At 45.1% G+C, this 13821-nt stretch overlaps 1 protein-coding gene across 6 annotated transcripts in view; it reads left to right on the top strand.

Annotated features, from left to right (window-relative positions):
* MOK (MOK protein kinase) overlaps positions 1–13821 on the top strand; it is a 36280-nt gene that overhangs the window by 9842 nt on the left and 12617 nt on the right. For 4 of the 6 annotated variants that reach the window (XM_019639411.1, XM_019639410.1, XM_019639412.1 and 1 more), the window contains exons 2-4: positions 684–798; positions 8179–8268; positions 9994–10064. In XM_019639411.1, coding sequence (XP_019494956.1) covers positions 684–798; positions 8179–8268; positions 9994–10064 — 276 coding nt within the window. The remainder of the gene's footprint in view (positions 1–683; positions 799–8178; positions 8269–9993; positions 10065–13821) is intronic. The other 2 variants (XM_019639414.1, XM_019639415.1) reach the window with 1 other exon arrangement.

Raw genomic sequence — 13821 nt, forward strand, 5'->3', positions numbered from 1 at the left:
TGTGGGGTCCCTGGGCTCTCATACCAGCCAGGTTCTGGGTCTGTGGTCCCCGCTACTGGGCCAGAGCACAGACTGGGAGGAAATGGTGCTGTTGCCAACACACACAGTGAGGGGAACACTGAACCTTGGAAAAAAGGAGACACGATCCTCATTATATACTGTTGGATTATCTTACAGATAAAAAAGTTTGCTGTCTGGAAGTGAGTACAAAATATGCATAAATAAAATTTTCTTTTAATTTTTTTATTTAAAAAAAATTTTTTATTGGGGAATTGGTGGAGGGAACAGCATTGGGGAATTGGGGAAAGGGAACAGACAAGTTGCTGTCCTTTTGTTCTTCAGTCTAGTCGTGGAGGACGTTGCTTCACTGGCCCATGTTGGTATTATCAGTGTGCTTTTCCCGGCTGAGGCAGATCGGTCACTGGCCACTAGACAGTCACTCACGGCAGCCCACTGCAGCCCCACTGCAGCCTATGCCATCGCCGGCAACTCACGGCAGCCCAGCTCCAGGTTGAGCTGTTGTTCACCATCTTAGCTGTAGAGGGCGCAGCGTCACTGGCCCTCATGTGGGATCCGAACCGGGGCCCTGCTGCTCAGATCTCGCGCTCCCAAACCAACTCTTAACCAACGATCCACTCAGCCAGCCTCCAAAATTTTCTTTTAATAATTGTTTTTATTTATAGACTATAAAGCAATTGGAAAAATAGGAGAGGGAACGTTTTCTGAAGTTGTGAAGATGCAGAGCCTGAGAGATGGAAACTACTATGCGTGTAAAAAGATGAAGCAGCACTTTGAAAGGTAGGCGACTGACACACGTAAGGCGGGCTGCAGACACAGGTGGAAATCAATCGGTAGGGCAGCTCAGCATGAGTGGGGAGACTGCTTCATGTAAGAATACAGGCAGTGGGGCTGCGGGCTAATTTTATGTTTATCATACTGCATTTTATTTTTGTCCCACTTTCATATCAATGATTAATGGTCACAAAAAATTTAAATTGTAGAAACATGCCTCACTTTGAACAGTCTATATGTTCCTCAAAGTTGTATGTATGTTGGACTTTTATAAATGAAACTTTAGTCTAAATATATTAGAGGTGCTCATTATTTAATTAATTGTGAGTCTATTCATGTATTGAAAAATAGTTTCCAAATAGGGTCGGAGAACTTGATTCCCCAGGAGTGATGAGCTGCTGCCTGGGAGCCGGGAGCTCGTTGGGCCTAGATGAGTCCCTTGGAGGCCTGCTGTGGTTTTTCCCTTAGAGCAGCCTCTTGAAGGCTTCAGTTTGCAGCTTAACGTCTGTCACACTAAGCAGTCATTGATCATACTATCAGAATAACCATGTAAATGCTGGCTTTGTTGCAGCTGTTAAACTTTTCAATAAAGACGTTTGAAGTTCAGCTCTTTTTTTAATGTCAAAGGAATTGAAGCCTCTAAATACCGAAACCACATTTTTTGAAAGCATAGTAATTCCCCCCCATTGAGGCAGAGCCTTCTGAAGGTTTGGGGTATAAACCTTGATTTCAACCTCAGCATGAAAAATTGTTTCTCAGATCACGAAGGAGTATAGGACAGTTAATTGTGGCAAAGAGTATGGAGAACAGTGATTTCATCCTCATGTCACCCCCACAGGACATCCCTGTTTTGCACCTGAGCACAAGTGCTGAGAGATGTGCAGTGATTTGGTAATTGGCTCTCTGGGTCACTAGGTGGGCAGAGCCAGATTTGAATCCAGGTGCGTCTTCTTGACTGCACAAAGCGTGTGGTCATTTGCCTCCCCCCCCCCCAAAACTGCTCACTGGTCTGCTTTTTTTGTCTGTCACTTCTTCCTGTCTGTTCTGCGTCCTGTGTTTCTTTACCTGCCCCCACTCCATCTTTACCTTTAAACCACTCATGATAGAGACTTTGATGCACAGTGTACTGCGCATGCCCTATATCTCCAGAGCAGACTTCCTTAGACAGCCACCTTGGAGAAACGCACCTGAAGCCCAGAGTGGCTGAGGAAGGGCGCTTAGCAGCAGAGTGTGAGGTGTTTGCACCCCACGGGAGGACTGGAATCCCTGTCAGGGCCCACTGTCAGGTTCAGGGGTAGATGCATCTACAGACAACAGGACTTGCCAGCTGCCACTCTGGGAAGATCTCAATATGAAGAGTGACCTGGACAAGGCATCTCCAGGCTTCAGGCGCTTCGGGGACTGTTGCTGTGTCAGAAGGCCATGCAGACATGGCCGGTCTGTGGAGCCAGCCGCCAAGGATCGTTCCCCTCAGAATGAGATTGCTAGCAACCTGTTGGATGTTCCAGTGATACTTGATCCACAAGTTCAGTGCTGTTCTTTGGTTTTGTGTTTGTTTTTTAACCATGAAAATACTATTTTTAGCTTTTAGAGTTCTGGAGTATCTGTCATTGTTAAACAGTTTAATCTTATTCACTTGAAGGATAATTTTAGGTTCCTTTAAAAACCCATTTGTGCTACTTGTCATTGTCCAATTGCATCCTTGAGGTCACCTGCACAGTGTGTGGGTGGTATGAGAAAAGAGACATGGTCACAGGAAAATCACGCTGGGTCACGTGGGCAGAAGAGCTCGGTATTGGGAACCTCTGAGCCCACCTACTCCAAGTTTTACTTCCACGCCTTTCCTTCTGCTTGAATGGAAATAGAAATGGATAGCTTTTGCAATCATCTTTGCTAATGTGAAGCCCAGGTAAGCCCAGGTACACACCAACTCATTAGGTGTGTATCGGGAAGGCACATGGTTCCTCTCCCAGGTTGCCTGGGCCTCCCAGTGGTCCCCTGACTAGTCTGATACCCACCTGGCCTGACGAATGTAGCTGCTTCCGCGGCCTGCGTCATGGTGTATCTTCCGAATGTTCTCCCACCCAGACTCACCAGGAGCACACAATAAGAGGCTTTCCCCTATGATTGATTCTGTATTCTTCCCATAAACACATTGTAAAGAAATGGAATGAGTCTCTTTTTAAAGAAAGCCCTGGTCTTGATGTTTGTAGGACCTGTCCTTCTGTCCTGAAGCACTAAGATTGACAGACACGCATCATCCTCATCAGAACAAGGTTACTAGCTCAGACTCGACAGGTAGAACTCACAGCTCTTCCACTTTTACTTACGTGACCTTGGGCAGCTCCGTAATCTCTCTGTGCCTCCGTTTCCTTACATGCACGCTGAGGAGAACCACAGTGTCTCCCTCGTGGGATTGTTGTGATGCTTAAACGATGCAGGTACAGCACCTAGCACAGTGCTGGCACACAGTGATGGGCCAACCTGCCGAGAACAGGCAGTGCAGGTTAGTGGGCTTTGGAGACGCTCGTGGGCACTGCAGTGAGATGGGAGCAGGAGCAATAACGGAGATCACAGCACTGCTTACTAAGTGCCTGCCGCCGTGCCCACTGCTAGGTGATCTGTGCACGCACGTCATTACCCTCACTGTAGCCCTCAGATAAAGGTGCCAGCGGTGCCTCCTTTCAGTTCAGGGACCATGGCTTAGAGAGAGCTGCTCCCTAACCTGCCCAGTGTCACCCAGCTGGCAGGTGGTAGAGCCGAGTGTGGGACCCACACCTGTAGGTCCAGTACTTATTGGCATTCATAGCTCTTCTTTTAGGAAATGTGTAAGAGCATTTTTTTTCTTAAACATTTGAAATAATTCACCAGTGAAATCATTTGGGTCTGGAAGTGTCCTTTGTTGGGAGGGCTCACCCCGCCCCACCCTGCCACCGTGGTGTTGTTACAGCATTGTTCATAGAGTTAAAAAGCTGGAAACAAAAGGAAATAGTTGAATGGGTGACACCATCATGGTGCACACATAGCATGGAATATTAAAGAATCAAATAGAACTATGCCAAATAGTTTGGATTGTCAGAAGATTTTTAAAGCTGTACTGAGATATGATTTACATATCATAAAATCCATCCATTGTAAGTGAATTTTAAGACATTTATGCAATTGTGCAACTCTCACCACAATCCTTTTAGAACAGGCCCTTCCACCATCACCTGTGAGGAGGCTTGTGATACAGATTCTGCTGCTTTGAGAAACCTAGAACTCTTTTGAATTTCAATTTTATTTCACATCAGATTTGGTAATTATGTTTTTCAAGGATTTGCCCATTTAATCTAAATTGTCATCTTTATTGGCATACAGTTCATAATACTCCCTTATTATCTTCTTTAAAACATTTTTATTAAAATATCGCTCACATACAATATTAGTTTCAGGTATATACCGTAGTTATCCAACATTTATAGACCTAAAGAAGTGATCACCATGATAAGTCCAGCAACCATCTGATACCATCCCACGCTATCACAGTATTACTGACAATATTCCCTACGCTGTACATTACATCCCATGACTTATTTGTTATTTGTTTTATACCTGGAAATTTAAACCTCTTATTCCTTTTTAACTTTTTCCCTTCTTTTTAAATTTTTAAATTACAGTTGACATTCAGTATTATTTTATATTAATTTCAGGTATACAGCATAGTGGTTAGACATTTATATAATTTAGGAAATGATACCCCTGACTAGTCTAGTACCCACCTGGCACTATACATAGTTATTAGCATATCATTGACTGTATTCCCTGTGCTTTACTCATCGCATGACTATTTTGTAACTACCAGTTTGTACTTCTTAATCCTTCCACCTTTTTCACTCTCCCCCAAACCCCCTCCCATTTATCACCCCAACAAATCTAGTACCCACCTGGCACTATACACAGTTATTACAATATTATTGACTATAACCCTACATCCCCATGTCTACTTTGTAACAACAAATTTGTACTTCTTAATCCCTCCCCCCTTTTCCCCCACACCCCTAGTCCCCTCCCATCGGGCAATCATCAAAATGTTCTCTATATCTATGAGTTTGTTTCTGTTTTGTTTGTTCATTTTTTTCTTTAGGTTCCACATATAAGCGAAATCACGTTGCATCTGTCTTTCTCTGTCTGACACTCCACTCAGCACAACACCCTCCAGGTCCATCCATGTTGCCACAGATGGCAAGAACCCATTCCCTTCCCTGGCTGAGCAATAATATTCCATTGTATATATGTACCACCTCTTTATCCATTCTTCCATTGGCGAACACCCAGGCTGCCTCCACATCTTGGCCATTGTAAACAATGTTGCAGTGAACATATGGATGGACATGCCCCGCCTCCAATGTTTTGGGTTTCTTTGGGTGAATACCCAGAAGTGGGATTACTGGGTCCTTCTTTGTTTCTTGTTATAGCCTTTGTTTTAAAGTCTTTTTTATCTGGTATAAGTATTGCTATCCCAGCTTTTTTTTTCGTTTCCATTTTCATGAAATAACTTTTTTCATCCCTTTACTTTCTGTCTGTGTCTGTTTAACCACTTGTTTTCCCCATCACCCTGAGGAATTTCTTCCTACAGATTGGATTGGTTAGATAAACTTATTTTCCATAAAATCCTTCCAATAAAGTGAAAGGTTGAAATTTCACAATTCATCTTTATTTTTTAAAGACTTAGTCCTGGTAATGAAAATCTTTTTCTGGTTGTAGAAAAACCCATTCATGGTAGATGCCATATGCTGCGTCTGGAAGCAGAGGCTGCCTACGTTCCTATGTGTTCAGTTCCATGATAGTTTCTGTTTCCAGCAGAACAGTAAAAAAAATAAACTGAATGTCACCTGACCAAAAATCCAAATCAACTCCAAGGCAAAGAAAAATGGCTGCTTCTAGATTTCTTTTTTCATGGATTTTTACAAGAAGGAACAGAGTTGATTTGAATTTTATTAAGCACTGTTATTTGAACAAAGGCTAGCAATACCCAGATAAATGTGCCTTTCTAATATTTGTATTAGTTCATGATCTCTGAATAAATGCCTGTGGAGGCATAAAATATTTCTGTCTACAATAAGCAAAATATCTTTGAGGGTGTGATAACTTGTTTTCATATTAAAGATGAGAAGGGTGAATATTTGTTTGTCTGAATGACATGGCTGTTTACTACTGGTTCTAAAAACTAACTTTTTTCCGACAGGGTGTTAAAAAATTAGAATTGTTGCCAGCTCCAGCCGGTTTCCTGCTCTCTCCACCTGAAGCAGGGTTTCTCAGGCTGGACGCTACTGACTCCTGGGCCCAGGTTACTCCTTGTTGTAGACCTTGTTCAAGGGCTGTGCGTGGTGGATGTTAGCATCGGCCCTGGCTACCACCACTGAATGCCAGTGTCTATCACCTGCTCCCTACCTGTGACAACTCAGACTGTCTCCGGACAGTGTTCCCTTGGGGACAAGGTCCCCGGGTTGAGAGCCCTGACCTACGGCATGTCACAGGCAGAGGCATGACAGGCAGCAGGTGGAGGTGGGCCTCTTTGGCGGCCTGGTCCTGAGTCAGGGACCCCTCACTGTGTGGGACCCTGGAGAAGAGCATTGGTGGCCTCTTCCCATGCAGACCCCAGGGAAGGGGATTGAAAGATGCCTAAGTGCCCCCAAAAAGAACCTTCTCCTAGGTCTTTTTCTTCCTTTTGCCGTACTGGTGTCTTTATTGATCTCCCAGCTATTTCGATCATGTCAGCCAAAGGATGGTCTGTAGCAGGGTGTCGCCTGGAACCCCAGCTCTCAGGGATAGTGCCTCACTCAGTAGTACGTAAGAAGGGGCCCTGCAGCCAAAAAGTTTGGGAAATGTTGGTTCAAATTAGGGGAAACTGTTTTCTTTATTTTTCAGGGTCTTTGAAACCTTTTAATATCAACTATAAATTGTGGCTCTGGAGTAAGCCTGTCTCAAGTTTTCTGAGCATGAGATTTCTTCACAAAGCATTTTCCAGAGAAAAAATGTCCTGTGGGACATACTTGGGGGAAGCACTGTTCTAGGGCTGTGTAGGTTCTGTGGGCCGAGTGCTGGTAAGGAGCAGTGGTGGTTGGGCACTAGGCCGATGCAGTGAACAGACGATGTCGTGATCTGGTCCCTGTCCACACCAGTGTGGCCGTCCATGGTGGCGACACAGTGGCGGAAGACTCATGTTCGGGGTGGTAAATAGCTGCTGTCCTCCTGAGTGCTGCCCCACCCCCACCTTGTGGCTGGCCCAGCACTCCCCAGGCCTCCCCTCTTTCCAGTATCCGAAGGGCTAATGCCAGGGCCCCTCTTTAGGACCCTGTGCCAGCAGCGTGGGCTGTGTCTTTTTTGGTTGGTTGTGACCATGGCCCACAAGTTGCTAACATCTTGAATATCATCCTGGGTGTGAGGGGGGAAATGGGATAGTAATGAAAAAGGGACCTAAAACTTTTACACTCAGACTATTCAGGCTCTTCTTACTTGTCAGGTTCCCGTTTGTCGGCTGGCATGAGAGACTTAAAATATTCAGCCGTGTGATTTAGAACAATAATAGTATACTATTGGATATAACTACTCTGAATAAGCAAACAAAATGCCGAACTTTATACTGTATGCTAAAAGTTAGTAGAACAGTTTCACCAGTTCAAAGAGAAAAGATTCTCACCATTACTTCCTTTCAGAATTAGTTCTGCGATGGAAATCTGTGGTGGGTGGAATCATCCGACGGGGTGTGACCCAGTAGGCCTGCCTCTGGGAGGGAGGCCTGTCCTCCTGTAAGGGTCTTTGTGGAGGGCAGTGACAGCCTCAGGCCACCAGCCTCTGGCAACCAGCCTCTACTGGCATGACACTGGATATGAACGTGTCAGGCAGAGCAGTCTCCTTAAAGAAACACCTGCAGTCAGACACACCTGCTGAGAGAACACCTGTTACCAGATGAATGAAATTGAAACAATGCAGAACCTACAGTAACGAAAAGAAGGAAGGGTGGATCTATTCTACGAAATTTAAAATACTTAGTTTTAGATGGCATTTACATTGCTCAGTTGGTTAGTTCCCATAAACTGATTAATAGGAAATTTTAATATCTGTGTCTAAGTTTATTAAAAGAAACTACCAAGGTATTCTTTCAGGAGCTTTGGTGGAAAAATTTGAATATATGTCCAAAGCTATAAGGACCTTGATTTTTATAAGATCATGCAAAAACGTGATATGCTTAATTTCAACTGCTAATGGGAAAAATAAAATATGATTAACTTTCTTGAAATATTTTTCAGTTGTGATCATGGATAACAAATAATGATTTAATAACCCTAATTTTGAAATTGACCTAAATGATAAATTAGTTATTTATTTTTACCTACACAATAGTATTGAGCAAGTGAACAATCTACGAGAGGTACAAGCACTGAGGCGCCTGAATCCGCACCCGAACATTCTTACGTTGCATGAAGTGGTTTTGTAAGTATATTTGGGACTTTAAAAATTATCTGAATTTGATGATAATGATTAAATCTCTTTTTAAGAGAGAAAAACCATGGTAGACATTTTAGATATTTGCTTTGTAGCTCAGAGAGTAATAATTTTTATTTTATATAAAGTCACATTTATCCAGACAGATATGTATTTGTTTCCTAATGCAGAAATGCCTTCTTTTAGGTAGCTCAGGTCACAAAAGCATATATAAGTGACATGGCTCTTCTCCTGTAGGAGCTCAGTTAGGCTTCGGTGGGGACGGTGGCAGCTCTGGGCACTGAGGCCTGGAGTATGGATTACGACCCACAGGGAAAGCACCGCTGTCACATCTCGAGGGATGGGACTTACTTTTCCCAGCCAGTTGCCACCTCTGCACAGTCTCATGTAGCCCTTTTCACTGTAATTGATATGGTTTGGAGAGATTTTTCATTTCTGGTTTTTTGTTGTTTTTTTAGCTGAGCCATCCTGCCACCTGTTGGCAGCTCAGCGGCAGCTCAGCTCGGGCTGGGAATCGAACCGGTGACCCTGTTGCTCAGAGCTCAAACTCTTGAGCGAGTTCTTAACCAACTGAGCCACTCAGCCGGCCCACTCATTTCTGTTCTAATTGTAGAACAGTTTTCATAAAGTTTACCTTCAGTTAGGAAGGCAGGTCACAACGAGACCCCAGGCGCTAGCAGCTGTGCCCTGCACTCTGGGATTCCGCCTGCCTGTGGGTGGCCAGGTGCAGTGCTGAGTCCCCGGAAGGCGGAAGCGCATGCGAGGCTCGCTGCAGCGTGTCCCCAGCGGCAGGCAGGACATTTCCAGCCAGCGTGAAACGGCAGTCTCTGCAACTAAAGTGCGCAGATTTTCATCAGTGGTCAGGCCGTTTCAGACTCAGGATGTGCTGGCTGTCTTGTCCCAGCTGTGTGGCTTCCTGGCCTGCTGTGTCCTGAGCCGTCGGTTTGGGCCGGGTCTAGAGCCAGCAGCCAGCATGTCACAGTCATAACTCTGCTTGCGCGGAAGGTGCTTCTATGCACTTCACAAAGCGCTTTTGTCCGGAATTGCAATGGGCCTCCTAACACCCTGACAGACAGTGGGACCCCCACCCCCGCCCCCGAGACACCCTGAGCCAGGTCTGGGGCAATGCGGGCTGCCCGGCATGGGGCGCGTGGATCTCTTCCAGGATGTTTGAACTCAGGGGAAGCTGCCGGCTCAGCCAGAGTCCGCTGTCCCACTCTGTGAGAGGCTGGACATCGCCCAGGGTGAAGTCACTCGCCTTTCTCCCTTTTCTCTGACTGGTGTTTGGATTCTTTCACCCCATTGTAATGTATCCCGATTACATGGAAGTGATTTAGGTAAATTAAAACGAATACGACCACTGGACATGAGTTACATTCCTCTTTCTTTGCTTGTTCTGCGTAGTCAAGTCCCCAGCCTCATTCCTTTTCTCTGCTGAGAGTTAATTTTATATTTTTAAGACACATTTCTTTTAAAAACAGAGGGCAGCTTTTAGAATTTTTTCTTAAAGTAGGGTTTTACTATTATTTTAAATTAATTTTACCTGAAATACTGATTTAAAATTAAAACTCCTATTTCAGGCATTAAATTACTTCAGTCTTTGTCTGATGTGGGAGTGCTTTATTTTTACCAGATATGTTTACAAATAAATATTGACTATATTTTCTGATTAAGACATGAAAAATCATTTTAAAACCCTGCTTTTTTCTTCAGTGACAGAAAATCTGGTTCTCTTGCTCTAATATGTGAACTTATGGACATGAATATTTATGAGCTAATACAAGGTAGGTAGAATAATTTGAAAGCTACTCTAAGATGATCTTTTAAAGCTTGTGGTTAACACATACTTCTAGTTCCCAGAATCTTCAGTCCCTGTTGCACAGTAATTGTGCACAAGCAGTGCCAGGCTGCATCACCTTGGGAGGGCGTTTTCTGGCAATCTCGTCTTTTCGGAACAGAGCTGCAAGGAGAAGCAGATGCCAGGCCATCAGACTGGCCGGTGACATGGATGAGGACGGGGCAGAGGACAGTGGGGCCAGCTCGGGCCCTCCTCACTGTGGGCCCCATGTCAGGGGTTGTGCACCCAGGCCTGTCCCACTCTGAGGGTCATAGCCCTCCCCACCTCGGCTACTGATGGGCCTTCTGTTCCATGCCTCAGCATAAGGCAGGGCATTCCCCCAAATAACCTTCCGATGAGAGGGACCCTCCTTACAAAGACTCCATATTACAGGCTGCTCATTCTTTACTTTCTTTTGAACAATGAGGCACTGTGTTTCGGAAAGCACGGTGACCCAGGTGGACCTCTGTCAGCTTGGCTTTGGTGGCTTACAGAGGTCACCTGAGGGAACTGGAGGGCAGGAGGTAGATGGTCGGCCCACATTTTAGCAAACGCCCCTGGGGGTGTGACCTCACTGTTGTGTAGATGTCAGGACAAATGAGCAAGCAGCGCGGGAAGTGTTACATTTTACAGATCACATTATGCCTGTTGGACAAACGAAAAGAATCATCCTCCTTAATGTCACGTGAGTGACCACTTAGGGCTTGGGATAGAACTTTAGTGACAGCATCACAGATGATTTAAGAACTGAAGATGGCACGCTAGGGAGAACTTTCAGATCCACAGGCTGTTCCTGCAGTGAAGACTCGGATGTGAAGAGTGCACATAAAATTGTTTCTATGAAGTGGGAGATTGGAAAAAAGCTTTATAGCAAATTAATAGATTTTACATGTGGTTTAAAATATGTGTGTTTAGTACATTTTTCTGTATCCGTAAAAGCTGACGTAAAACTTTTGGATCCAAAAGCTTTTGGATCTTTTTGGGAAAATAGGATATTCCCTTCTATCTGGAAATATATGGTATTTCTTATAAGTAACTGACCTTGTATATTTTATTCATAGGTAAACTCAGGTTTAATCTTGTTTTAAGTACATTTCTAACAAACATCTGGTCTCTTGATCTAAAATCTATTAAAAATAGAGCTCTTAGAAGGAAGTTCTAGAGCTTGGCACACCAGCGGTAGCAGAACGTGATGAGTAACAGCCTCATCGTGGAGGGGCTTGAAGATATAAGCACGTACATGAGACCAAAACACACGAGAGCAGCCTGAACAGCTGGTTGCAAGCCTCCGGACTCCCTAACATAGGTTAGAGGGACAGAGCCACACAGTGGGCAGGGTGACCCCACCGCCTCCGTAAACACTGGCAGGAAAGGTAGGAAAGTGAAGCAGGTGTTCTTTTTTTTTTTTTTTTTAAGATTTTTATTGGGGAATTGGGGGGATGGGAACAGCGCTGGGGAATTGGGGAAAGAGGAACAGACAAGTTGCTGTCGTTTTGTTCTTCAATCTAGTTGTGGAGAATGTTGCTTCACTGGCCCAAGTTGGCACCATCATTGCGCTCTTCTCTGGCGAGGCAGATCAGTCGCCGGCTTCTGGACGGCCGCTCACTGCGGCTGCTGGCCGCTCACGCTGGCTGCTGGCCACACACGGTAGCCCATGGCAATCCACTGCCACAGGGACTGCAGCCCACGCTGTCGCCGGCGACTCACGGCAGCCCAGCTCCAGGTTGAGCTGTTGTTCAGCATCTTAGCTGTAGAGGGCAGTGTCACTGGCCCTCATATGTGGGATCCGAACCGGGGCCCTCTGGCATCCCAAGCGAGTTCTTAACCATCGCGCCACTCGGCAGGCCCGAAGCAGGTGTTCCTTAAAAAAATCCCATTTAGGGGCCGGCTGAGTGGCGCTTTGGTTAAGAACTGGCTTGGGACACCAGAGGGCGCCAGTTCAGATCCCACATATGAGAGCCAGTGACACTGCCCTCTACAGCTAAGATGCTGAACAACAGCTCAACCTGGAACTGGGCTGCCGTGAGTCGCCGGCAACGGCAACGGCAGGTGGGTTGCCATGGGCTACCGTGTGTAGCCAGCAGCCAGCGTGAGCGGCCAGCAGTGAGTGGCCGTCCAGAAGCCGGTGACTGATCTGCCTCGCCCGGAAAGAGTGCAATGATGGTGCCAACTTGGGCCAGTGAAGCAACGTCCTCCACAGCTAGACTGAAGAACAAAAGGACAGCAACTTGTCTGTTCCCAATCTCCCAATAAAAATCTTTAAAAAAATAAAAATAAAATAAAAAGTCCCATTTAAAATGATTACAACAGGAAGAGTTCATGTTCAAGGAGTAAACTCACTGCCTGGTAGTCTCACTTGACACGCTTCAATGAGGTGTTTCTGTGCGATTGTGTGTCCCCACGCGCTGTCCCATGCAGGCTCTTCCAGTGTCCTCTGTGTGTGTGTCCAACAGAGCAGGAGGCTAGGGGCCCGGGTACAAGCAAGAGAAACATACTCTACTAGCTCCCTTACAATAATCTTTTTCCACTAAGTCAACATTTTACTTCTTAATGACCCTGCGTAATCACTTCCTTTGTTTCATAACAGTTATCTGGGTAGAAGAGGTATATCTTATATTAGAATTGTGAGTGTTGCTTCCTGGAGTGTCATATTTCAAAACTCAAGGGGAGGGGATAATTTCTGGCAAGTTTCTATGTGTTTAGACATTTGAAAAAAAGCTTTGTTTAGAAATAAATATCTAATTTTCAGTAGTGGGTGAATGGTATAATTGGAGAGATCACATCCATTTCTTTCAGTATGTCTACAAAAAGAGACTGGAAAACAGGCTCTGATATTAGAGATCAGTGGACATTTGCCCATTACATTAACGCCGAGTGTTGTCCTCAGGCTGGGTGCGTGCTCAGTGTACTGAATCTGAGATGGCGTTGGTGGTAAGGGGCGTCCTAGTTTCCAAGATATTAAAACATGGGGAAAATGCTGACACCGATTGTAAGATACTAAATATTGGACTCTGCATCCTGATCTGAGAATTATTAAACTGTGAGAAGAAAAAGGTCTGCCTTAGAACTGATGAAACACAGTGACAATGGTGATAGCCAGCAGCTCCTGAATGCTGCCACCTGCCAGGCATTGTGCCCGGCACTTTATAGGAGTTAACTCGTCTTACCCTCACAGCAGCCCTAGCAGGCAGATACTGTCACTATCCTCACTTTAAAGATGAAGAAATTGAGGCACAGAGAGATAGTAACTTGCCCCGATTTTGTGCCTCGTAAGTGTTAGAACTGGGTGGGGTTTGAACTCACCCGAGTGCGTGTTTGTAACCACATGTGCAGCCTCTTGTCAACCTCGTGTGGTTGGCACTTATCATCCCCTTTTACAGAATGAGGAAATGGAGGCTTGAAGGGTTAAGTAATAGCCCAAAGTTAAGTTGTTGATAAATAGCAGAGCCAGAATTTAAACTCAAGCCTGATCCTGAAACCTTAACCATTCTGCCCTCTTGCTCCCCGGGGCCTCTGTTCTGACCCCAGCCAGTGCCTCAGATGAATAGACACTAATTATTTGTTCTGGCTGGTGATACTGACTTACTGAAAACCAAACCAATCACCGAAGCCTTTTCTACTAGAATAAGGATTCATTTCACTCCTATTACTCCTCCCTTGGACCATGAGCATATTGCCTAGCGCTGTTAAATACCGAAGAACCA

The sequence above is a fragment of the Hipposideros armiger genome, unplaced genomic scaffold (assembly GCF_001890085.2).
Source record: "Hipposideros armiger isolate ML-2016 unplaced genomic scaffold, ASM189008v1 scaffold_43, whole genome shotgun sequence".
In the NCBI taxonomy this organism is placed as follows: domain Eukaryota; kingdom Metazoa; phylum Chordata; class Mammalia; order Chiroptera; family Hipposideridae; genus Hipposideros; species Hipposideros armiger.